The sequence below is a fragment of the Haliotis asinina genome, chromosome 9 (assembly GCF_037392515.1).
Source record: "Haliotis asinina isolate JCU_RB_2024 chromosome 9, JCU_Hal_asi_v2, whole genome shotgun sequence".
In the NCBI taxonomy this organism is placed as follows: domain Eukaryota; kingdom Metazoa; phylum Mollusca; class Gastropoda; order Lepetellida; family Haliotidae; genus Haliotis; species Haliotis asinina.
The window spans coordinates 19459498-19487283 of record NC_090288.1 but is presented as its reverse complement, the minus strand read 5'-3'; the positions used below and the strand labels follow the sequence as shown (position 1 = coordinate 19487283).

Genomic DNA, 27786 nt, shown 5'->3' with positions numbered 1-27786 from the left:
ATAATTTAGTGTTTTGTATGTGAAAATGACTATACGGTTAGGGAAAGCGGATTTCCGGATAGGTGAGTAATTATACAACGTTGTGAATTCATTTTAAGGAATTTTTGTTTGGAAGGCAAGTTTTCCAGATATCTGAGGTTCGGATAAACAGGGCTTGACTATATTGTGTTTCTATCACTTCTCAACACATTCCTGTGCTGTTTGAACATGCCGCTTTTGAAGACGGCTTCTTTGAATATGGTTGGCTTGATATGTGTCTTTCACCAAATATTTTTTCACGCCTTTTGCCTTCTTGATTTCATCGTCTGCTTTCTTGATTGATTACATTTTTGGTCTCAATCCCCATGTATTCCATGATCGGCATGCCCATGCATTCATCCTTTATCTTGCCAAGCACTTGTTTTGTTGACGGTGTCATGAATTGACATGAATATATTTGAAAGGACAAATCATCTGAAGGTTACTTGATGTTTTTTAAAAGAAGAATCTTTTCCATGGAAATCATGAAAAATATAAAAACCATATATCTGTAAACAGCATAAGGCACCACTTCAAGATCTGTCTCATATATCTGCTAAGATCTGTTGAAAGATATCAAATGGTTTTCAAATGCCAACACTTTGTAAACAGCAAAAGGCACCACTTTGTGGTCTGTCTCAAATATCTGCCAAGTTTTGCTGAAAGATATTAAACCGTTTTCAAGTTGTACTCCAGAAATGAAGCCCATATCTACATTTTGAGATTAAGTCAGAATCGTTTCTATGGAAAATGATAAATCACAAAACTTTGTAAGTGGTAAAAGGCGCCACTTCAGGGTCTGCCTCACATATTTGCCAAGTTTTGCAGACAAACATTAAAAAGCTTTTGAGTTCTGCTCTGGAAACAAAGACTATCCCTCCATTTTGAGACAAAGTCCAAATCGTTTCAATGGAACCCCCAAAATGATCATAGAAAAAATCTAAAAACCTGTAAATAGTAAAAGGCACCAATCTGGGGTCTGCCACACATATCTACCAGGTTTTACTGACAGATATTAAAAAGTTTTTGAGTTCTGCTCCAGAAACAAAACACACCTCTCACTTTTGAGACAAAGTCTGAATCGTTTCCATTGAAACAACAGTCATACATCAAGTCTTTGAACGATGCTCATCTCCACATGTACAGGCTGGTTGAATTTGATGTGATATTTCTTCATGTGCAGTGGTTGAATACAGGGCTAGCATTTTTATGAGTTTTGCCTTTTACCTTCTCATTTGATCAGACTAGTTTCACATTCACACTTTTTCTCAAATTCTCCATCGTCTTGCTGAACAGTGAGTTGTTCATGAGCTTGTACAGTCTTCTGACAATCACTGGAGGACAGCTTTTGAAAATTCATGTTTATTATTATGTACGGCTCAATCCAATGATTTCATTCCCAGCGATAAATACAGCTGTGGATTACTATAGTGATGTATTTTTGCTTGTTCATCAAGTTTGGTACAAGTTTTTCGACATTAGCCAGCCTATTTTCCCCCATCAACACTTGTTAATATTCAGACATCCAGCTGTTATGCAATTACTGAAATTTTGCCAGATATACCAGGTCCACTTTGAGTATGTAACCTTTGTTTGAATCTGCCACAATGCAAACAATGTCGATATCATATGAGGATACCCATTTGAATCCTCTGGCAGGTAGATTGGCCAAGCCGTACAAATTGTTGGCATCGCGATAAGGAATGGTTGATTTGCTCGCGTCATGACCTTCCAAATACTTCTTGTTGGCCGGTGCGTACTGTTTGACGGCCATAGAAATCCCAAAACACAGGCATTTCTCTATGAACAGATGCATGTCATAACACATCAGCAGTTTCAGTTCTACACCAGTGTTTTTCAACAAGGCGTCCCAGGAGAAACCTATGGTGTACTGTTTCAAGCACATTTTTCTGAATATTGCAAACATGTTGGCGAGCAGCAGCAGGTCAGTTTTCAAGTTTCAAGTACAGTTTGTGATGGTCACCCAAATTCTTGCAGCCTAGTTAGTCCCACATGTGCTCAGAATCGGTGATGGCTGAGTTCGTCAGGTCGCTGTAAAAGCAGGCGATGGATGTAATCGCATGTATTTGTAAGGGTAGACGCCCTTCCTCAGCAGCAGCAGTCAAGTTTTGGTATCAACGTATCGATTGGTGACGTTGAAGTCTACCAAGTGATTTGCTTTCACTAAACTGTCTAGAGACAACAGCAGCAACTGACCACTGTCTATGAATTTCAGACCCATCTAACCAGAAGGTGTCATATTTTCTTATTTTGTTGGGGATGCATCTTAGGTTACTGTTGACCTTCACAATTACCTGCATGATCAAGTGAGAATCGTAACTGTGAAGACTGTGAAACATGATTTTGGAATTGACTCTGACTTTTCAAATTGCATGAGCTGTGAGCAGCGGTATCTCTGTACTTACTGGTGACATGGCAATGATCTCTCACAGCGTCACTGAACAGGGGTTTGTTGCAAACATCGCAGAGAGTGCTATTGTTGTGAGTTTATCTGTTGTCTTGGGTCATGCACACGGGGATGATGGGGCACAAATTTTTCCTGGTGGTTTTCCTCTTCGCACTGCAAACATGTGAGAAATTTTTCAGCTGCATCGGGACGGGCATACAGCACCAGAGTATATGTTTTTTCCATCGCACAGATCGACCACATAACTGTTCTGCTTCCACCTAGACCTATTCTAGAACGGATGATGTCCCCAGCGTTTGTCAGTAAGCTATTTGACCTGGATGACATCGACATCATACTTGTCTCTGGAAACACACAGTACGCTTTCATCCTCACAGACGACAACGAATGGGCATTTGTGCAATCCCAAATTGACTGCATTCTCAACATCATGATCGGCTCTCCGGATATTTTCACAGATTAAGATTACTATCTGATGAAAGTGGTGAACAAGGGAACACTGCTCTTGGCTTACATCCCAACACAGCAGGATCGTCAGCTCACTGTCGCAAAAAACAGCCGACACATTATTGCATAAATCCGGGACGCAAAACATGGGTTTGTAGATGGTGTCACGATTCGATAGTGTGGTCAGCATTATGGAGGATCCACCAGTGAATTCCAAGCTGTACATCGAAGTCTAGCTTGGCAAACCACCGACTGGCAACAACAACATCGTAATCATAAAGGGATCAAAACTCAGGTGGTCAAACCAACCACCACCACATTTCCTCTGTTTACATGCAGGTGAATGTGAACGCCATCACCAGTCTGCTGGCAGTCACCGTGACCGTGGAAGACACAATATTGCTCACTAATAATTTCCTATCCGACAACATAAATCTAATGGACATGTCCGGTAAAATATCTGAAATACCAATTGAAAACTACTGCATAATTTACATAATGTACGATGAACCAGCACCTCAATGAAACAATTGCTGATCTTGGGGACAGGCAGGAATTCTATCTGCCCTGCAAAGAAAACACCTTGTATGCCATGCACTTACATAACAACATGTAAGGGCGGGTGTGACTGGCATATTTTAAAGAGCCCAACTAGTTGATCAACATCAACTCCACTTGGTCCAGCATTTTCAATAGAAACAGTCATGTGTCCAAAGTGATAAATGATGGGATAATTCTCAGGTGTTTTGTTCCAATAACATATAATAAGTTACAAGTTTTATGAATACCGGGTCATACAGGCAACACGCTGCCATACCCAATTACCACCTGTATCTTTTTAACAAGGATAATAGGATTACACTATACTCATAATAGAAGTGTATCTTGTGCACGACCCCTCGAATGATTTATTATTTTCAACGGACTGTCAATTGGTTGGGATGAGAAATGCATGCACTGGACCTGTCATATCACTGTGCGGCCAGGATCAACACTTGTGACAAAATGATGGGGTCCACGTTTTTATAACAGGGCCCATTCATCTTGGGACTATTTAACTGCATGAAAATCCTGCCTTTATCTACCAAATACATCAGTCTGAGATTACCTGAGAACCAATTAAATGTAATTTTCAGAATGTAATTTTATACTTATCCTGACGCATGCTTATTATACTTATCTCCCCCTCCTCTATGCAAAGAACACGGAACACTTGAAATCCCTTTGAACTTTGAAGTTCCCTTCTTTGAAGCAGACACACAATCACACTCACCCACAAGTAGCTTTCCCTGCCTTTTCCCACCAACATCGGTTACATGACCTTGTCACTCTCTCCGATTTATCAGCTCAACACAAGAATCTGCAGTGAGATCTAATGTGCCATAGGAGGGTCCGTTGGGAGTGATTGATGTCACGAGTCAGGATAAGTGTAATATATCAATTTTATTCAGAAAATTACATATTTTTCCTTATCCTGACTCATACTCATTATGCCTACAGAATCTGATGGGCCATGATTAGATTATTCTGGCTGACTCAAAGTATGTCCTGTATTTCCCCCCCAAACTATGCCGGCAATATGTCGTAGGTGACATAAATGATCCGCCACTTGAGGATGTGAGGCTTTCGCTGCTGTATGAATTCCTTGATGTTGTATTTGGCATTTTTCTTCAATACAAGAAAAACTGGAGAGTAACATCTGAGTGCCAGATCCTGCAGATGTAGTTCCTCGACTGTGCCTGGTGATGGTGGTGATGCCTGTAGTGGGATCTTGTACCCTTCCCTTTAGATCTGTGAGATGTAGTCATCATTGAGGATGCCCCAATTGTTCCAGTAGCATTGCAGACATCCATCCACATTTCATCTTCTGATGCAGATTGGTGAAGCATATGCGTGTCCAAGGAATAATCACTATCCCTTGGAGTAGTTGACATTTTGCGGACTATCGGTACCTCAGGAAGTAGCAGAGGAGGCTCGTTATATGTTATCTGATTAGATTAAGACAGACATTTCTTTGCCACCTTAAGACAAGTACTGCAATACACTGGATAGTTAGCCTTTCACCTGACTGACTCACCCCATGCTAACTAAAAAATAAATATTTCTAAATTTATCTGAATTTGATTCTTCAATTGATTTTGCATGAAATCTTGCGTGTACCTCGAATGATGCTCCACCATCAGTCCAACAATATTTCACACTCCCACAGGGGCAATGAATCGTAAAACATCACTTATAAGTGACCTGGTCTCACACTATCACTCCCTATACAACTACATAATTTCCTAAGTTGTACTTTCAAAAATGTGACAGAAATGCCCTTCATTTTAAACATCAATGTTCACCAAATTCTTAATACAAAACACCCATTTTCTCCTACCATCGCCCTTATCTCTGTTCCTCTTTTGTTTCCCTGGCTCCTTGACTTGAGGTTCACCTATAATTAGACAAGAGTCATAAGAAGATGACACATCCTCCCTGCCCCTACATATTTGAAAGGACAAATCATCTGGCACTTACTTGCTGTTTTTTTCAGACTAAGCCTGAATTGTTTCCATGGAAATCATGAAAAATATAAATGCCATATATCTGTAAACCACAAAAGGTACCACTTCAAGATCTGTCTCATATATCTGCTAAGATCCTTTGAAAGATATCAAATGGTTTTTGAGATGTGCTCTGGAAACGAAGCCTATCCCTCCATTTTGAGACTAAGTCAGAATTGTTTCCATGGAAAGCAGGAAAAATAAAAATGCCAACACTTTGTAAATAGCAAAAGGCACCAATTTGTGGTCTGTCTCAAATATCTGCCAAGTTCTGCTGTGTGATATTAAATAGTTTTCCAGTTGCGCTCAGGAAATGAAGCCCATCCCTCCATTTTGAGACTAAGTCAGAACTGTTTCCATGGAAACCGAGAAAATAATAAATGACAAAATCCTGTAAGTATCAAGAGGCACCACTTTAGGTTCTGATTGATATATCTACCAAGTTTTGCAGAAAAATATTGAACGTTTTATTTTAGTTGTGCTCCGGAAACGAGGTCCATCCCAACATTAGACTAACACAAAAATATTCAATGGAAAAACAAAAAAAAAATATAAATGCCAAAAATGTGTAAATAGCAAAAGGCACAACCATAGGTTCAGATTATTATATCTATCAATTTTGGACTAAGATATTTTGTACTTATCCTGACTCATGCTTAACTGCTTACTATCCTCTTCCTGGCGAAGGTAGTGGAACACCTGAAATCTCTTGAAGTTCCCTTGTAAAAGAATCAGACGTAAAATCACACTCACCCAAGTATTACCTCCCTTCCCCTCCACATGGTCAGCCGACTGCCATGATACTTCACTCTCTCCTTTAATTGACCAACACAAAAATACGAGAATTCAGCGTGTCTGTGAGGGACGGCTGGGAGGGCTTTCGCAATGAGTCAGGATAAGTATAAAATATCAATTTTATTCAGAAAATTACATATTTTTCCCTATCCTGACTCATGCTTAAATGAATACAGAATCCGATGGAAACGGTGGTGGGTCAGACCACACTGGATTTTGCTGTCTGTTGCAAATTTCGTCCAATAATTCCCCACCCCAATGGGAACTTGTAATGGCGATAATTCAGTCTTATTCTTCTAATATTCATTGTAGATTTTGGGGGGAATCACATCCACTCGAAAAAAGGCATTGTTGACTGGTATGTGATGACACTGACATAGCTAGTGTCTTGTTAGTTGCAACTAAATGTCACGATATAACAATCGAAGCTAGTTGTGACCTTTCTTCATGTTTAATTATCTTCATAATGAATGCAAGGTCATAATCACTTATGCTAGTCTTTTCAAGACATGCGCATATACTTTCCACCACAATACTCCGCAGAGCGTCTGGTTTCCATAAGTCACGTGATAAATCGGGTGAGATAAATCAGCGCCGTCGGGGAACTATTACTTGCTGAGCAACGACAAGTGGTCCAAACTGATGAATGCCTGTGATGTCCTCCATGGTTATGTCTTGCAGGTAATGGTTGGCAAATACTGAATTTGACTTCCAAAAACAGCCTTCCATAATAGTAGATAGCGAGCAGTTCCCATGTAGCACTAGTGTAGAGGCTAGAGCTCTGACATCATGTGGGTTAGAGGCTCGTGGAGGGTCTAATCCTGCTGCTTTATATGCAGTAAGTATAACAGCACTGATCCACACTGAGATAGTGTTGCGCGATACTTCCGTGGGTATCTCAGTAGATATAGGGATAAATAGGCACTTGAATCGTTGTCTTCTAGACTTGGTACATGCACAGTATATTTTCAATGCTCTCACTGGACATAATGATAAATCTTGTGTATCATGAGGTCCTAAGATTGAAGACAAAGACGGGATACGGAATTGTCTATCCGGTTGACCTGGCAGTTGATTCTTTGCTATGAAATCCCATCTTAAATGGGCCTAAATGAGCTGTTTCTTGGTGACTTGTATCAAAGCTCATTCAATCAAAGTCTAGAGCATGAATTTCTGACACTCTTGCTACTGTAGCCAGGGCAAGTAAAAATAGCATCTTTTGCGTCAACATTTCAAATGAAGTTCGATCAAGAAGGTCACATGAATAACTTATGAGAAGTTGGAGTACAATATTTACATCCCACGCTGGACCTCTTAATCTGGGTTGTTGATCTTCCAACTTGAACGAATATAGTAAAGCAATAAGCTCTGGTACTTTAGTCAGTTTGGTCCCTGTTCCCATAGTGATGACTGAGCTGAGAACAGCTATGTACGTAGATAATGTGGAACCCTTCAGACCATTAGACTGACGTAAATAGCATAAATAATCTGCTATTTGAGGATGAATTGCCTTGTTCACTGAAAATCCCCTTTTTCTGGCGTATGTCTCAAACCGTTTCATCATAAAGTGTGCAAGTGGATTTACGTAAGGCTATGGTGACTGCATTAGCTGCTCTCGAACGAGTCTTAATGCGTGAAGACGAAATTCCGATGATTGGCCGTGCATTTGCTTTGTGTGAGGATGAATGAGAAGATTCTTCCATTCTGGTAATTGTAGTGTTGGCTGTCCTAGCTCTTCTATAAGTGTTGGAAAGCAATCTCATTGGCCAGTAGGACGGACCAAGATCAGTTGTAACCTCTTTGTTCTTCTGATTTTCTCAATGACTTTTGGTAACAGTACCAGAGGGGGAAACGCGTACGCATTTACTCCTTCTCGTGGAATGCTGAGAGCGTCCATTGCCCAGGCTAAGGGATCTGGAACTGGCGACACAAAGGTTGTTGTCTGTTTGTTGAATCTCGTTGCAAATAGGTCTATTTGTAGTGATCCGAAAGCTTGACTGATTAGATAAAACGCTTCCCGATGCAGCATCCATTCTCTTGGAGATGGACAAAGGGGACGAGATTGGGTGTCTGCCATGATGTGGCAGGCTCCTGGTATGTGACATGCTTTTACTTGAAGAATCCGACTGGTGACTAGGTTGAACAGTTGAAACGTTAGGCGTAGTAGAGATAGTGATCTTGTTGACCCTTGTTTGTTTATGTAAAATGCTACTGTTGAGTTGTCCATGTGGATCATTAATAACTTGTCTCTCAATACTGTCGACCAGTGGTGGATGGTATGAATGACCGCTTTCATTTCCAACTGGTTGATGTGAAGAGCCAGTTCCTCTTTGTTCCATATTCCTGCTGCTACCTCGTCTCTCAGATGAGCTCCCCATTCTTGTACAGATGTGTCCATGTAAAGGTGGTTGTTGAATACCAGCTCTAACATATAGGTTCCTGTGCAGACATTCGATCGGCGAGTCCACTACATCAGAAAAGGCTTCAGGCTGTTTGGGAGTGGAATCCGTCCTCTGTTGTTGAGATGAAGATTCTTGAATCATTGTAAGGTACGTTGTAGAGCTTGCAGTATCATTTCTTGAATCATGACCCATCGATCCTCCAGAACTACAATCTGATTCAACGTAGAGATGAAACAAATCACAAGGAATGTGATATCTTGCTAGGGTTCCAGTTCTGACTTTAGGTGATTAACTAACCAACCCAGTTGTGTTGGTAGCCTGATCGTGAAGTCTAACTGTAGTCTGAGTTGACTTTTCCGTTGATGCCCTTGTATCCCGTTGTCCAGATAAAAAGCGGTGTAGATAATTGACGATGGGCATGGTTATCCATGTAAATAGCCATAGGGCCGAAGTTATTCCAAACAGTGGGACTGTCCTTTGGTAATGCTGGTCATTGAAAAGGAAACATATATATTTCCTGGATTCTCAATGTATCAGGATATGCAGGTATGTATCTTGTAAATCTACGCCGGCTAGATAGTCTGCTGGTCTGATGAGGAGTCCTGAGGAAGATGTACCATCTTGAAATGTTCTGGCTTCCATAGAAACTTTTTGTTGAATTCCTTCATGCTGTAAATGAGACGGAATTTCTCTCTGGAATTCTTCTCCGGTACTAAGAAAATTGGGGAGTAAAATCCAGGCTGTATTACTTCTACTGCTCCCTTCTGCAACAGTGTTGATATAGCATCAGTCAACTTGTGTAGCTGATTGTTTGTGTAGATGATGGGAGTTGGTAGTTTTGTGAGCGGTGGTGTATCCTCCAGTGGAATCTTGTAGCTGTCTCATAGAATATTCATGACAGAAGTCAAAGCGTGGATTTTATCATTATAACTTTCCTTGAATCTTGAGTAACTGATCTTGCTACCCCTTAAATCCTTCCGTCGAATACCATAGGTGCAGACCATGGGGCTTGATACAAAGGCTTTCAGGGCTTGATACAAAGGCTTTGTGAAGTTCTCACTCTATGATGTGGCAGACATAGAAGTAGATTAATCCCCGCAGTGGTAGAAGCTAGATGTTCAGACACAAACTGCTGTTCCTTCCTCTGTGTAACAAGTGCCGACAGGAGCATCCTCTCTTCCTCATATACTGGATTGCTAAACTTAGCGATGAGAGTCTCGTTGATGGCTCTATATCAACGTAATCCAAAAAAGGTTCGTATCGTAGTAGTGTCAAGTTGCGCCAGTCTTCTGTCTTCAACTTTGTAAAATCTGCTGGGACCTGAGTTGATGACTTGCAGACTTCGTTGCATTCATGGCTCTCTGATGAAAGACTCCATATTATGAAGAGGGAAACGACGAGCGTTAAAAGGCGGCACATGTTGCTGTTGAAACTTGGTTGCTGTCTTGAATGCTGTAGACAAAGTCTCAGGAATCGTAGATACAGGAGCTATCGGTGTGAACGTTAATGTATCAATGTCATCATTCTTCATCTTGTACGTGTTGAGCCCATTGGTACCCTTAGATAGGGAAGCCAGGATTAAACCATCTGTGATCCATGATGTGACTTCCGAATCCGAAAATAACACTTCCTCCGGTGATAACTCACATTCATGTCTAACTTCATTCTTCCTAACAAATTCATAGATCGCCGAAAATCCAGACTGTGTGAGTCTGAGTCTGAAGAGGAGGATGACTGCATACGACGTCTTCGATGAATAGAGGAGACTGAAGGAGACTTCACCGCAGACAAATCCATCCATGAATGCACTCACATGAGCGCGTGACGTCATAACTAATCGTGTGAGTGCACTCAATCGGCGTGGGTACATCCTTCTCTGTGCTGTGATCTGATGATCAGGCCCTGGATCTTCTGGAGTATGTGCGTGCATGCACCTCTTTTTCATCCTCAGACGCGAGTGCAGGTTTAGATGAATGCTCTCGCTGATTCACAGTCAACATGTTTGACAAGTGCAGTCGTCTTTCCTCTTCCAATCTTCGTTCCATACGGTTCATCATCTGCCTTGTGAATTGTTGCATGAAGACATGTTAGAAATAGACACAATAATCACAAATTTGTATAATAATAACAAATATATACAAGCCAAAAAACGCATACAGCACAAATTTAGTCAGAAAAAACAAAAGAATGAAAGACTTATCGCTGTGTATGGGAACCCAGGGGCCTCCAGCCACCCTCGTTGGTGATAGGGAGAGAGTGAAGTATCATGGTGGTCAGCTGACCATGTGGAGGGGAAGGGAGGTAATACATGGGTGAGTGTCATTTTACGTCCGCTTCTTTTAGAAGGGAACTTCAAGTGATTTCATCTGTTCCACTACCTTCACAAGGAAGAGGAGAGTAAGCAATTAATTTCTTCATCACTAGTGCTACCCGATAATTTTCAAGGATAACATCAATCACAGACAAAATGATGACTGAGAAAGAATGAAGGCATTATTTATCTGAGTCATCCAAAATTTGTCTTATTTAGCTTACCACGTTTAGCGTCTGCCATGGTCACATTAGCTTGTATACAAAAGGCATGTTATACATCACCTGCACCAAATGGCTTGAATCTGACTTTGAGTCCTGATGGGAAGGGCACAGAGTTGTGGGGAATTTTGGCTGCTGTGACAGGTTTCAGGATATCCCTTGGTTTCCTGACGATGTGGATTTGTCCCTGGAACCTGGGGCCTGAATTACAGTGATTGTGATAGACAGAGATATTAATATTCTTGGGTTTCTTTACGTATGTATAACATTAAAGATAACCATGTCACATAAAGGACAGATATACTTTCATGATCATGCTACAATAAATACATTTTGCAACATGTCTAATCAGCCATTGTGCAAGAATAAAAATAAAATCCCTTGTAACTAGAATCAAGGGTGAGATATCTATCACTGGTCTCTATAATCAAGGGAGAGACGTCCATCACTAGTATCTACCATCAAGGATGAGACATCTATACCTTGTACCCTAGAATCAAGGATGAGACATAAATCACTTGTCTGTACAATCAAGGATGACACATCAATCACTAGTTGTCTCAATAATCAAAGTTGAGACATACATCCTTAGTATCTACAATCAAGGATGAGACATCCATCCCCTAGTCTCAATAATCAGGCATAAGACATCCATCTCAAGTATCAACAATCAAAGGTGAGACATCGTCCCTAGTATCTACAATCAAAGGTATGGGTGAGACATCCATACATACCTATTATCCACAATCAAAGGTAAGACAACAATCCCCAGTATCTATAACTGAGAGTGAGATATCAATATTTCGTATCTATGATCAAGGATGAGACATGCTACATGTTCTACACACCTTCTGTCAAGTGATTCAAGTCCTGCTGCACTAAAGAGACATGGTTACTCTGAAAATACACCAAAACAACTGGCTAGTAAAAGTGAAAGAAATAACTGTTGATACTTACAATGGTCAAACACAGGTACAGCAAATGTAATGCAAAAAGAGGAAATGATAGCTCCACAAGGCTCACCTGCTTGAAGAGAAGATCTTGTATGCTACTTCCATGCTAGCCTGATGACAAGGACTGTTTACCACAATTAGTGCACAGGCTTAAAAACATGAGTGCAGTAGCAGTGACACTCATTCCTTCAAACTGACTTCTGGAGAAATCAGTGAGAATGCCCATGACAATTCAAAATGTGATTCATAATACACAAGTTTGTTTACCTCCAGATTATCATCATCAAAGGCCTGCAGCTCGTATCTTTTCTATAAAGTAAAACAAACAGTCTCTTTATAACAAAGAAATAATGGCAACGAAGAACTTGCCCCGTTCCCCTTTTAGTCATTTTAACAAAAAAAATTGATTACTGAACAGACAGGCCATACTAGATGACCGTACCTGACCAACATCTGCTGTAGTTTTACAATTCAGTTTTAGTGATCTTTCAGATTATGCCATCTATCACAGTCTTAGTATTAAAAGCACTGTTTATTTGTAGATAATCAGCCAGACTGTCACTAATACCAATAAAGGGAGCATTGTGAATTCTACCATCACATGATTGTAGACTCATTAAATGTTGATGATAATTTTTTATTATAAATTAATGTTTATTAAGTTGATAATTCAACATCTGTCACTATGGTCATGCAAGGTTTGAACATGACAGACTGTCAGGACTATCAGTGGAGGTGAGATGTTTCACTGACATTACACATTAATCATCAACTTTGCAGATTCTGTTCTACTTTCTGAAAATATTTCCATTTCCTTCAGGTTTATCACAGATTTATTGTGAATAGTCTATCTTCATAATATTTCTAGGTTTGTGTCATACTTGCTGCAGGTGTGCAATACAGGTATGCAATACCTTCCTCCATAGATTCCTACTGTTCAGGGAACTGTTCAAAACCAACTCACTACCCCCATGGCACCTAGTTACCGTGTCCACAGCAAAGTCTTCAACACCATCCAGCCTAATGTGTTTTGGAAGGGTCATCAGAGACATCTGAAAGCAACAAAAACTTTCAGCCATTTCCATGTATTTAGCAATTCTTTATACAGTATTAATATAAAGTCATTATCATATAATCTATTGCAATCCAGACATTTTTACATATTTGTATGCATTTCCTTTCACAAGATGAAGCTGTGAGATGGAAACTAAAAAGAGAAGTTATTCCAACTAAGCGAATTAATTGCCGACATAACGTATCATCAGATTACTGCTGGATCATAAGCATCTGAAAAAAAAACATCATGGGGAGGTAGCACAGCGATGGGCAGGCAACAGACTGAGTAGTGCAGGATAAGTATACAAATATAAAATAGATTTTACAAGATTTTTTTTATCTTATCCTGCATTACTCCTTAATGCATCTGTATCTGAAGCAGATGGCATACTCTTCATGAAAAGAAACCTCTTTAATTGCCTGAGATAGTCCGTCAGAGACTATATCTGGCAGGATAAATGAGAGTATGAGATATAGAAGGTGTCCATGTAGCCTGGCAGTAAAAGAGAAGCATATGCTAACATCTGAATCTAACCTGCAGGAACATGGGAGTGTGTTGGAAACTTCACCATCAAATTGGCAGGAAGCAAACCAATGCTGACTTAGTGGACATAATTTCAACTCAGAATTCCATTCCGAAAGAGCTAAATATCCCAGGCATTGTGTCGATGTGATTTAAACAAATGTGTATAAGCTTGTTGTGTGAGTCACTTAATAAAAAGCCACAGATACTTACTGAAAGCTATGGTAGAGAGTCTGAGACAATGTCAACATGTGGATGTCAGGGAACATTGCCGAGTACACTTTAAACACACACGAATAAACAGACAAACATGTTTAAAGGAAAACTACATGTTTGGAACAGAATACTGGTAAAGAAGTATAGAAGAAATTACCAAAGAAACTGACATGACTAACAGAGTGGAACATGAGGCTGTGTTCACATGACTAAAACCAACATGGATAAGAGGAAAATGAGGCTGTGTTCAGATGATTAAAACCAACATGGCTAAGTGGAACATGAGGCTGTGTTCACGTGACTAAAACCAACATGGCTAAGTGGAACACGAGGCTGTGTTCAGATGATTAAAACCAACATGGCTAAGTGGAACATGAGGCTGTATTCAGATGATTAAAACCAACATGGCTAAGAGGAACATGAGGCTGTGTTCACGTGACTAAAACCAACATGGCTAAGAGGAACATGAGGCTGTATTCAGATGACTAAAACCAACATGGTTAAGAGGAACATGAGGTTGTGTTCAGATGACTAAAACCAACATGGCTAAGAGGAACATGAGGCTGTGTTCAGATGACTAAAACCAACATGGTTAAGAGGAACATGAGGCTGTGTTCAGATGACTAAAACCAACATGGCTAAGAGGAACATGAGGCTGTGTTCAGATGACTAAAACCAACATGGTTAAGAGGAACATGAGGCTGTGTTCAGATGACTAAAACCAACATGGCTAAGAGGAACATGAGGCTGTGTTCAGATGACTAAAACCAACATGGCTAAGTGGAACATGAGGCTGTGTTCACATGATTAAAACCAACATGGATAAGAGGAAAATGAGGCTGTGTTCAGATGATTAAAACCAACATGGCTAAGTGGAACATGAGGCTGTGTTCTCGTGACTAAAACCAACATGGCTAAGTGGAACACGAGGCTGTGTTCAGATGATTAAAACCAACATGGCTAAGTGGAACATGAGGCTGTGTTCTCGTGACTAAAACCAACATGGCTAAGAGGAACATGAGGCTGTGTTCACGTGACTAAAACCAACATGGCTAAGAGGAACATGAGGCTGTGTTCACGTGACTAAAACCAACATGGCTAAGAGGAACATGAGGCTGTGTTCAGATGACTAAAACCAACATGGTGAAGAGGAACATGAGGTTGTGTTCAGATGACTAAAACCAACATGGATAAGAGGAACATGAGGCTGTGTTCAGATGACTAAAACCAACATGGTTAAGAGGAACATGAGGCTGTGTTCAGATGACTAAAACCAACATGGCTAAGAGGAACATGAGGCTGTGTTCAGATGATTAAAACCAACATGGCTAAGTGGAACATGAGGCTGTGTTCAGATGACTAAAACCAACATGGCTAAGTGGAACATGAGGCTGTGTTCACATGATTAAAACCAACATGGATAAGTGGAACATGAGGCTGTGTTCTCGTGACTAAAACCAACATGGCTAAGAGGAACACGAGGCTGTGTTCAGATGACTAAAACCAACATGGCTAAGTGGAACATGAGGCTGTATTCAGATGATTAAAACCAACATGGTTAAGAGGAACATGAGGCTGTGTTCACGTGACTAAAACCAACATGGCTAAGAGGAACATGAGGCTGTATTCAGATGACTAAAACCAACATGGTTAAGAGGAACATGAGGTTGTGTTCAGATGACTAAAACCAACATGGCTAAGAGGAACATGAGGCTGTGTTCAGATGACTAAAACCAACATGGTTAAGAGGAACATGAGGCTGTGTTCAGATGACTAAAACCAACATGGCTAAGAGGAACATGAGGCTGTGTTCAGATGACTAAAACCAACATGGTTAAGAGGAAAATGAGGCTGTGTTCAGATGACTAAAACCAACATGGCTAAGAGGAACATGAGGCTGTGTTCAGATGACTAAAACCAACATGGCTAAGTGGAACATGAGGCTGTGTTCAGATGACTAAAACCAACATGGCTAAGTGGAAAATGAGGCTGTGTTCACATGATTAAAACCAACATGTATAAGAGGAAAATGAGGCTGTGTTCAGATGATTAAAACCAACATGGCTAAGTGGAACATGAGGCTGTGTTCTCGTGACTAAAACCAACATGGCTAAGTGGAACACGAGGCTGTGTTCAGATGATTAAAACCAACATGGCTAAGTGGAACATGAGGCTGTGTTCTCGTGACTAAAACCAACATGGCTAAGAGGAACATGAGGCTGTGTTCACGTGACTAAAACCAATATGGCTAAGAGGAACATGAGGCTGTGTTCACGTGACTAAAACCAACATGGCTAAGAGGAACATGAGGCTGTGTTCAGATGACTAAAACCAACATGGTGAAGAGGAACATGAGGTTGTGTTCAGATGACTAAAACCAACATGGCTAAGAGGAACATGAGGCTGTGTTCAGATGACTAAAACCAACATGGTTAAGAGGAACATGAGGCTGTGTTCAGATGACTAAAACCAACATGGCTAAGAGGAACATGAGGCTGTGTTCAGATGACTAAAACCAACATGGCTAAGTGGAACATGAGGCTGTGTTCAGATGACTAAAACCAACATGGCTAAGTGGAACATGAGGCTGTGTTCACATGATTAAAACTAACATGGCTAAGTGGAACATGAGGCTGTGTTCTCGTGACTAAAACCAACATGGCTAAGAGGAACACGAGGCTGTGTTCAGATGACTAAAACCAACATGGCTAAGTGGAACATGAGGCTGTGTTCAGATGATTAAAACCAACATGGTTAAGAGGAACATGAGGCTGTGTTCACGTGACTAAAACCAACATGGCTAAGAGGAACACGAGGCTGTGTTCAGATGACTAAAACCAACATGGCTAAGTGGAACATGAGGCTGTATTCAGATGATTAAAACCAACATGGTTAAGAGGAACATGAGGCTGTGTTCACGTGACTAAAACCAACATGGCTAAGAGGAACATGAGGCTGTATTCAGATGACTAAAACCAACATGGTTAAGAGGAACATGAGGTTGTGTTCAGATGACTAAAACCAACATGGCTAAGAGGAACATGAGGCTGTGTTCAGATGACTAAAACCAACATGGTTAAGAGGAACATGAGGCTGTGTTCAGATGACTAAAACCAACATGGCTAAGAGGAACATGAGGTTGTGTTCAGATGACTAAAACCAACATGGCTAAGAGGAACATGAGGCTGTGTTCAGATGACTAAAACCAACATGGTTAAGAGGAACATGAGGCTGTGTTCAGATGACTAAAACCAACATGGCTAAGAGGAACATGAGGCTGTGTTCAGATGACTAAAACCAACATGGTTAAGAGGAACATGAGGCTGTGTTCAGATGACTAAAACCAACATGGCTAAGAGGAACATGAGGCTGTGTTCAGATGACTAAAACCAACATGGCTAAGTGGAACATGAGGCTGTGTTCAGATGACTAAAACCAACATGGCTAAGTGGAACATGAGGCTGTGTTCACATGATTAAAACCAACATGGATAAGAGGAAAATGAGGCTGTATTCAGATGATTAAAACCAACATGGCTAAGTGGAACATGAGGCTGTGTTCACGTGACTAAAACCAACATGGCTAAGAGGAACATGAGGCTGTGTTCACGTGACTAAAACCAACATGGCTAAGAGGAACATGAGGCTGTGTTCAGATGACTAAAACCAACATGGCTAAGTGGAACATGAGGCTGTATTCAGATGATTAAAACCAACATGGTTAAGAGGAACATGAGGCTGTGTTCACGTGACTAAAACCAACATGGCTAAGAGGAACACGAGGCTGTGTTCAGATGACTAAAACCAACATGGATAAGTGGAACATGAGGCTGTATTCAGATGATTAAAACCAACATGGTTAAGAGGAACATGAGGCTGTGTTCACGTGACTAAAACCAACATGGCTAAGAGGAACATGAGGCTGTATTCAGATGACTAAAACCAACATGGTTAAGAGGAACATGAGGTTGTGTTCAGATGACTAAAACCAACATGGCTAAGAGGAACATGAGGCTGTGTTCAGATGACTAAAACCAACATGGTTAAGAGGAACATGAGGCTGTGTTCAGATGACTAAAACCAACATGGCTAAGAGGAACATGAGGTTGTGTTCAGATGACTAAAACCAACATGGCTAAGAGGAACATGAGGCTGTGTTCAGATGACTAAAACCAACATGGTTAAGAGGAACATGAGGCTGTGTTCAGATGACTAAAACCAACATGGCTAAGAGGAACATGAGGCTGTGTTCAGATGACTAAAACCAACATGGTTAAGAGGAACATGAGGCTGTGTTCAGATGACTAAAACCAACATGGCTAAGAGGAACATGAGGCTGTGTTCAGATGACTAAAACCAACATGGCTAAGTGGAACATGAGGCTGTGTTCAGATGACTAAAACCAACATGGCTAAGTGGAACATGAGGCTGTGTTCACATGATTAAAACCAACATGGATAAGAGGAAAATGAGGCTGTATTCAGATGATTAAAACCAACATGGCTAAGTGGAACATGAGGCTGTGTTCACGTGACTAAAACCAACATGGCTAAGAGGAACATGAGGCTGTGTTCACGTGACTAAAACCAACATGGCTAAGAGGAACATGAGGCTGTGTTCAGATGACTAAAACCAACATGGTGAAGAGGAACATGAGGTTGTGTTCAGATGACTAAAACCAACATGGCTAAGAGGAACATGAGGCTGTGTTCAGATGACTAAAACCAACATGGTTAAGAGGAACATGAGGCTGTGTTCAGATGACTAAAACCAACATGGCTAAGAGGAACATGAGGCTGTGTTCAGATGACTAAAACCAACATGGCTAAGTGGAACATGAGGCTGTGTTCAGATGACTAAAACCAACATGGCTAAGTGGAACATGAGGCTGTGTTCACATGATTAAAACTAACATGGCTAAGTGGAACATGAGGCTGTGTTCTCGTGACTAAAACCAACATGGCTAAGAGGAACACGAGGCTGTGTTCAGATGACTAAAACCAACATGGCTAAGTGGAACATGAGGCTGTGTTCAGATGACTAAAACCAACATGGCTAAGTGGAACATGAGGCTGTGTTCACGTGACTAAAACCAACATGGCTAAGTGGAACATGAGGCTGTGTTCACATGATTAAAACCAACATGGCTAAGTGGAACATGAGGCTGTGTTCTCGTGACTAAAACCAACATGGCTAAGAGGAACACGAGGCTGTGTTCAGATGACTAAAACCAACATGGCTAAGTGGAACACGAGGCTGTGTTCAGATGACTAAAACCAACATGGCTAAGTGGAACATGAGGCTGTGTTCACATGATTAAAACCAACATGGCTAAGTGGAACATGAGGCTGTGTTCTCGTGATTAAAACCAACATGGCTAAGAGGAACACGAGGCTGTGTTCAGATGACTAAAGCCAACATGGCTAAGTGGAACATGAGGCTGTGTTCAGATGACTAAAACCAACATGGCTAAGTGGAACATGAGGCTGTGTTCACGTGACTAAAACCAACATGGCTAAGAGGAACACGAGGCTGTGTTCACATGATTAAAACCAACATGGCTAAGTGGAACATGAGGCTGTGTTCTCGTGACTAAAACCAACATGGCTAAGAGGAACACGAGGCTGTGTTCAGATGACTAAAACCAACATGGCTAAGTGGAACACGAGGCTGTGTTCAGATGACTAAAACCAACATGGCTAAGTGGAACATGAGGCTGTGTTCACATGATTAAAACCAACATGGCTAAGTGGAACATGAGGCTGTGTTCTCGTGATTAAAACCAACATGGCTAAGAGGAACACGAGGCTGTGTTCAGATGACTAAAGCCAACATGGCTAAGTGGAACATGAGGCTGTGTTCAGATGACTAAAACCAACATGGCTAAGTGGAACATGAGGCTGTGTTCACGTGACTAAAACCAACATGGCTAAGTGGAACAAGCAGATGCAAGATAATAATGTGAGTCAAATAATTATCATGCAGACCATAAAAATACATAATTACACTTCTCTTCAAATAAAAAGTCGTTTATGAAGGCAGTCACTCAAAAAACTATCTACATGGCAAAATGACAATAGAAATAAAAAAAAAGACACGTAAAGTTGCAAGTTCAATGACGGAAAAAAATCACACGATCTGTCAGGCTGATGACGAGCAGTAATGTGAAGATATATGATATCAGCACTTTCTGGGTCCCAACACAATGTTGGAACAACTTGTGTTCGATGTATCAATCATGCACTGCTTCATCTTGTCAAATGAAAGCAGTGAGTGCATTGAGGAGTAATGCAGGATAAGGCAAAAGAAATATAACTGTTCTGACTCATTCTGTATATGTCATTCTGTCCCAGTTGTGCTGACCTATGCTGATGATATCTATCACTGGACTGTCTCAGTTTACAGACCACCATCATTTGGTTGGAATACTGCTGAGTGACACGTTCAGCAAGAGAACAAACAACATCAGACAAGATAATGCTTGAGGCAATATCAAATTTCTTAAACGTAATGAAAACGTAACAAAGTAAGGTTTAGAAAATTTCAAAATAACAAAATGCAGAAGTCATGCTGATGACAAATGCATGTGAAAAGTGGTTTTTAAGAATGTGACAAGATTCGAATAATGGCACAGAGGCAATTCCTGCTTTCATTTGACACTGGGTCAAAACAGTTTTGGGTTGGGAGGACAATGTGTGCTAAACAATTGCATAACAATATATAGCAATACTTGCACTTTCTATTTACAAGAATGTGACAAGATTCGAATAAGGGCACAGAGGCAAATCCTTCTTTAATCTGACACTGAGTTAAAATAGTTTAGGGGTGGGAGGACAATCTGATTAAAACAATGCAACTGCATAACAATATATAGTCTGGTTCATAATTATTGAGAATTTTTCTTCTTACTTTGAGCTATCCTAACACCTCAACTGATTCACTGATACTTAAAACTAAGTAATGGTATAAGGGAGGTAACTCATCTTGGCCTACTGAGTATAGTACAATTAGAGTTACCTCCCCTGAATTTGTAGCAGACGTCATTTTCCTCAGCACTGTCAACAATGTCTGCTGAAGATAAAAGAAGGTTGATTTTTGAGTTGTGTAATCAAGGAACTGATGATGTAAATACACTGGCAGAGAGAACAGGAACTCCTCTTTCTACTGTGTATAGGATTAGGAGGAATTTTAAAGAGGGAAAGGATTTTGGGCATCAGAAAGGAGCAGGGAGACCCAGAAAATTGGACTTCTCAGATCGCGTCCGGCTGGGAATTTTAGCGTCTAAAAAGCAAAGGGCAAGCATCTCCAACATCAGGTATGAAATGATAGAAAGGGGATCAACAGTTGTATCAAAATCTACAGTTAGAAGAAATTTGATTGATCTTGGATGGGAGAAAAAGACTGGAATTCTTTCTCCTCTCATGAAACAAGAACATAAAGACAGGCGTGTTGAGTGGTGTTTGGCACATGAAAACTTTGACTGGGAAAATGTCATTTTTACTGATGAAAGCTCAATATGGGTATATCCCAATAATGTGAAAATATGGACAAAGTCTGCGTCAGCACCGTTGTATCGACGACCTAACTACAGCCCAAAGTTTCATGTATGGGGAGGGATATCCTTATTAGGAACGACCCCGCTGTGTGTGTTTGAGGGAAATCTGACAAGTCAACGCTACACTAACATATTAGATAATTTTCTCCTTCCAAGTGCACATGTGTTTTATGGAAATGACTGGATTTTGCAGCAAGATAATGATCCTAAACACACCGCAAAACATGCCAAGCAGTGGCTTCAGGAGAAAAATGTGACTGCATTACCATTTCCTGCATATAGTCCTGACTTAAATCACATTGAGAACATTTGGGGGATGATGAAGGAATGTGTGAATCAAAAGGGGTTGACAAAAATTGAAGACATGAAGAGAGAAGTTGTCCGATACTGGGTCAGCATAACTCACGAGACACTAACCTCTCTGATAGGAAGTATGCCTACCCGTCTTAGACTGTGCCGTGAAGCTCAAGGAGACTTGATAAAATATTAAATTGTTACCTACACAACATGAAAAGGTCAGTTCACTTTCACAATACATTCAATTTTATCTGATTTGTTCTCGTTTAATAATATGAAATGCTTTAGCTATTCTCAATAATTTTGAACCATACTGTATATCAATGCTTGTACTTTTTATTTAGTTAACCATATGGCCAAATTTTGATCACAATTTAATTAATTAATTAATTTAATTTTCACAAAACTAATTTAAGGAGAAGTAAAAAGTTTTCTCAGAATGTTCTCTCAACACCGATACATGCAATGTAAAACAATAATACTTATTTAAAAGCATTATTTGTGCATTATTTGTAACTCCAGTCAATATTATACATTATACATTATCTATAACTCTCTCTGCAGTTAATATGTATTTCTGGCTGATGACAATTATGAAAACACTGTACTAGATCACAAAAATCATTTGTTTCACAAACATCCTATTGTAATCATAACTAAATTTTTCTTTGGCAAATTACGTTCTCCTACCTCAGCTGGCGCCTTGATTAGCCAAAGTGTGAAGTTACTGACATCACCATCTAACTCCTGAATCCTTGTGTCAGAGTTCATTGCTGCATCCCCATTTACTGCACTGAAAGATACACAAGTATTTCAATAAACTGTGCATCTATGTTGATATGACATCAAAGAATGTTAACTTATCCCAATGTCAGCCATGTGTGATCTGTGTAGGTATGAGTCCCAGCACCATCTCGAGGCTGGGACAGTGAGTGAGTGAGGAAGCATACACCTGTGCCTGTGAGTGAGACCACAATACTAGGGACTGCATCCGCTGCATTTAAAGGTCAAGCATACACATAAATACTTCAAAAGATGAGCAACTTATATATACTCTTAGGGGACAAGTAAACTGATTACAATTATCATATGATATCTACACCACGTAAGATTTCATTGCACTAACTATAAATATCTGATATACAAGTAACAGATAAAACAGGATGAACAGGTGCAAAGGTCACAGCAATATCAAGCTATGCATTATTGAATGATATATGATTTAATAATGGACTGTCCATGAACACAAAGGAAATATTGCTGAGGTACTTCAAGATGTTCCTGCTTTTTATGGTTGACAATGTTTCATGGAGACGTCAAACTACTGAAGCATATAACTATAGTCTGGTTCATAATTATTGAGAATTTTTCTTCTTACTTTGAGCTATCCTAACACCTCAACTGATTCACTGATACTTAAAACTAAGTAATGGTATAAGGGAGGTAACTCATCTTGGCCTACTGAGTATAGTACAATTAGAGTTACCTCCCCTGAATTTGTAGCAGACGTCATTTTCCTCAGCACTGTCAACAATGTCTGCTGAAGATAAAAGAAGGTATTTTTTGAGTTGTGTAATCAAGGAACTGATGATGTAAATACATTGGCAGAGAGAACAGGAACTCCTCTTTCTACTGTGTATAGGATTAGGAAGAATTTTAAAGAGGGAAAGGATTTTGGGCACCAGAAAGGAGCAGGGAGACCCAGAAAATTGGACTTCTCAGATCGCATCCGGCTGGGAATTTTAGCGTCTAAAAAGCAAAGGGCAAGCATCTCCAACATCAGGTATGAATTGATAGAAAGGGGATCAACAGTAGTATCAAAATCTACAGTTAGAAGAAATTTGATTGATCTTGGATGGGAGAAAAAGACTGGAATTCTTTCTCCTCTCATGAAACAAGAACATAAAGACAGGCGTGTTGAGTGGTGTTTGGCACATGAAAACTTTGACTGGGAAAATGTCATTTTTACTGATGAAAGCTCAATATGGGTATATCCCAATAATGTGAAAATGTGGACAAAGTCTGCGTCAGCACTGTTGTATCGACGACCTAAATACAGCCCAAAGTTTCATGTATGGGGAGGGATATCCTTATTAGGAACGACCCCGCTGTGTGTGTTTGAGGGAAATCTGACAAGTCAACGCTACACTAACATATTAGATAATATTCTCCTTCCAAGTGCACATGTGTTTTATGGAAATGACTGGATTTTGCAGCAAGATAATGATCCTAAACACACCGCAAAACATGCCAAGCAGTGGTTTCAGGAGAAAAATGTGACTGCATTACCATTTCCTGCATATAGTCCTGACTTAAATCACATTGAGAACATTTGGGGGATGATGAAGGAATGTGTGAATCAAAAGGGGTTGACAAAAATTGAAGACATGAAGAGAGAAGTGGTCCGATACTGGGACAGCATAACTCACGAGACACTAACCTTTCTGATAGGAAGTATGCCTACCCGTCTTAGACTGTGCCGTGAAGCTCAAGGAGACTTGATAAAATATAAATTGTTACCTACACAACATGAAAAGGTCAGTTCACTTTCACAATACATTCAATTTTATCTGATTTGTTCTCGTTTAATAATATGAAATGCTTTAGCTATTCTCAATAATTTTGAACCATACTGTATGTTCATGTCTGGTGTCAGGGGAAACCTGAATTCCACAAATGCAGCTTTGTGGAATCAACACGCTTACTGGCAAACAAGGATAAGTAGAGCACCAATCTGACAACTGATCCTTAATAACATGTTTAAGTGCTGCAGACGGACTTGTCACTCTGAGTGGGGGGACTTCAGGTTGTCCTCCATCAAGTGTTGTGCACTGGGTGAAGCATGTCCGTCTCAGCACATTCTGAATTTGACAGTGGCAAGTGCAATTGTTTGCATTTTAACTTAAGAAATTAATGGGAATTTATCATAACCATTAACGGCAGATCCTTTAAGTAAGTAGACAATCACGAGAGCACTGTACATCAAAACAAGGAACTTTCAACTGACCTGATGTCTAACTAGTGTAAATCTCTGAGAATTGGTGTAATGTGACAATCCCTTTTGGTGTGGCCTTGTTCTGAACTCTCTGTAAGTGAGAGATTACGCCAGATCAAAGCACTAGAGAGTTACAGTAATTACAATCTACTTGTTAATTGAGATTGAATCATAATTTTGCAAGTTTCCTTCTCAAGGTACTTTTGGAATTTGCTGATGTTAGCGATGTAAAAGACAGCTGCTCTGGCTGTGTTCAGTGCCTGATGTTTACCAGACATTGTGTCCATGACAACACCCAGGTTTTTGACAGTTGTACCTGGAACAACACAGATCTTGTCCACAGAAAGATTAACTGTAACTGAAATCTGTTGTTGAGTACAACACATAATGAATTGTGTTTTGTCCTTGTCAAGTTGCAGATGTTTGCAGACATCCAATCATGAATGTTGCTGATGCAGTCTTGTATGCTGTGGGTTTCTGTGCATGCATTTGATGGTCTAACTACCACATACAACTGCTGGTCCCTGCCGGAACCATGGAAGTCCAAAACGTGACTCTTGATGATGTTCCCCAGTGGCTGGATATAGCATGTAAACAAAACAGGACTTAACATGGATCCTAGTGGGACACAATGTTTGACGATTTCGGAGCTGATGTTAAACCATCCACTTGAACACCTATGGATTGGTTCTGCAAGTATGACTCGATCCAGGCAAGAATGCTGCCAGAGATGCTGAAAGTGTGTTTCAGTCACAGAAGGATGCTGCAACATATGGAGTTGAAGGCCGCTGAGAGGTCTAAGACAAGAAGAACAATCTCCTTAGTGTCCATGGCTCAGAGTACATCATTTTGTACTCTCACAATGGCTGTTTCAGTGCTGTGAGATCACTTGTAGACCAAATGAAATAATATTGGTCCATGATCTCTAATGCATTTGGGAGAGAACAACCTTTTCAGTGATTTTTGAAAGGAAGCTGAGGTTGAAGACTGGGCACAGGTTCTTAAAAACATCCAGATCCAGTGACTGTTTCTTTAGAATGGGTGTCACAAATGCGGGAATATGCCGGTTTCTAATATCCATTTTGAAACTAAGTCCAAATTGTTTCCATGGAAACCGGAAACAAGAGTCATCTGACGATGACATATCCCCCCGCCCCCCACATATCTGAAAGGACAAATCATCTGACAGTTACTTATTGTGTTTTTAGACCAAGTCCAAAATGTTTCCATGGAAACCAAGAAAATAATAAATCACAAAAACCTTTAAAAACCAAAAGGCACCACTTTGGGGTCTGCCCCACATATCTGCCAAGTTTTACTGACAGATATTAAGAAGTTTGAGAGTTCTGCTCTGGAAATAAAACACATCTCACTTTTCAGACTAGGTCCAAAATGTTTCCATGGAAACCGAGAAAATAATAAATCACAAGATCCTGTACATAGCAAAAGGCACCGCTATAGGTTCTGATTGATATATCTACCAAGTTTTGCAGAAAAATATTGAATGGTTTTTTAGTTCTGCTCCGGAAATGAAGCCTATCCCTCCATTTTGGGACTAAGTCTGAAACGTTTTCTTGTAATCCAAGAAATAAATAGATAAAAAAACCTTGTAAATAGCAAAAGGCACCACTCTGGGGTCTGCCATACATATCTACCAAGTTCTGCTGACAGATATTCAGAAGTTTACGAGTTGTGCTCCGGAAACGAAACGCACCTCTTACTTTTGAGACTAAGTCCAAACATTTCCATGGAAACCGAGAAAATAAGAAATCAAAAAGCTGTAAATAGCAAAAGGCACAACCATAGGTTGAGATCACTGTATCTATCAATTTTGGTCTAAAAATATTGAACAATGTCTGAGTTATGATTCAGAAACAAAATGATTACGGACAGACAGACGAGGCGTCGTCTATATCCCGGGGGGATAAAAACCTGTAAATAGCAAAAGGCACCACTTTAGGTTCTGATTGATATATCTACAAACTTTTGCAGAACAATATTGAATGGTTTTTGAGTTCTGCTCTGGAAACGAAGTCCACCCCTCCCATTAGACCAAAAACGTTCCATGGAAAAACAAAACAAATTAGAATGCCAAAAATCTGTAACAAGAGTCATCAGAAGATGACATATACCCCCCGGCCCCAACACATTCGTCTGACAGTTACTCAATCTCTTTGTTTTGCACAAAAATATTCAACGGTTTTTGAGTTCTGCTCTGGAAACCAAGCCCATCCCTCCATTTTGAGACTAAGGCCGAAATGTTTCCATGGAAACCCTGAAAACAAGAAATCACAAAAAACTGTAATAGTTCTGATTGATATATCTAAGTTTTGCAGAAAAACATTGAACAGAAATGAAGCCCACCCTACCATTAGACTAACACCAAAATGTTCCATGGAAAAACAAAAAGAATAAAAATGCCAAAAGTCTGGAATTAGCAAAAGGCACAACCATAGGTTCAGGTTATTATATCTATCAAGTTTAGTTTAGTCTAAAAATATTGAACGGTTTCTGAGTTATGCTCCCGAAACAAAATGATTATGGATGGACGGACGACAGACAGATGGACAGACAGACAGATGAGGCGTTGACTATATCCACCCGCATTACATGCCAAGGGGATAAAAACCAAAAGGCTCAACCATAGGTTCAGTTTATTATGTCTATCAATTTTAGTCTGAAAACATTGAATGGTTTTAGAGCTATGCTCTAGAAACAAAGAGATTACGCGTGGACGGGCGGACGGATGGACGGACGGACAAACAGACGAGGTGTTGACTATATCCCTTGCATTACATGCCAGGAGTATAGAAAATGTACGATGACAGACAGTTGACTCACCTGGCTAAGGTATTCTCAAAGATATTTTATACTTTTTAAAGTGTCCTTAACATTTCTCATCTATTGATTAACATCTTACATGTCTTATTTTCATAAGGTTTATGTCAAAATATGTAAAAGAGTAAGATACCAATAGAAAAGCTGGAGTCAGCCATCATATTACACGTCTCAAAACATATAGGT

At 40.1% G+C, this 27786-nt stretch overlaps 1 protein-coding gene across 4 annotated transcripts in view; it reads right to left on the bottom strand.

Annotated features, from left to right (window-relative positions):
* Positions 1-27786, bottom strand: part of LOC137295555 (uncharacterized) — a 41379-nt gene that overhangs the window by 1935 nt on the left and 11658 nt on the right. For 3 of the 4 annotated variants that reach the window (XM_067826944.1, XM_067826945.1, XM_067826946.1), the window contains 6 exons: positions 22458-22560; positions 13108-13173; positions 12389-12430; positions 12017-12065; positions 11232-11369; positions 5274-5330 (listed from right to left, as the gene is read on the bottom strand). In XM_067826944.1, the coding sequence (XP_067683045.1) occupies positions 5274-5330; positions 11232-11369; positions 12017-12065; positions 12389-12430; positions 13108-13173; positions 22458-22560 (455 nt within the window). The remainder of the gene's footprint in view (positions 1-5273; positions 5331-11231; positions 11370-12016; positions 12066-12388; positions 12431-13107; positions 13174-22457; positions 22561-27786) is intronic. The other variant, XM_067826947.1, reaches the window with a different exon arrangement.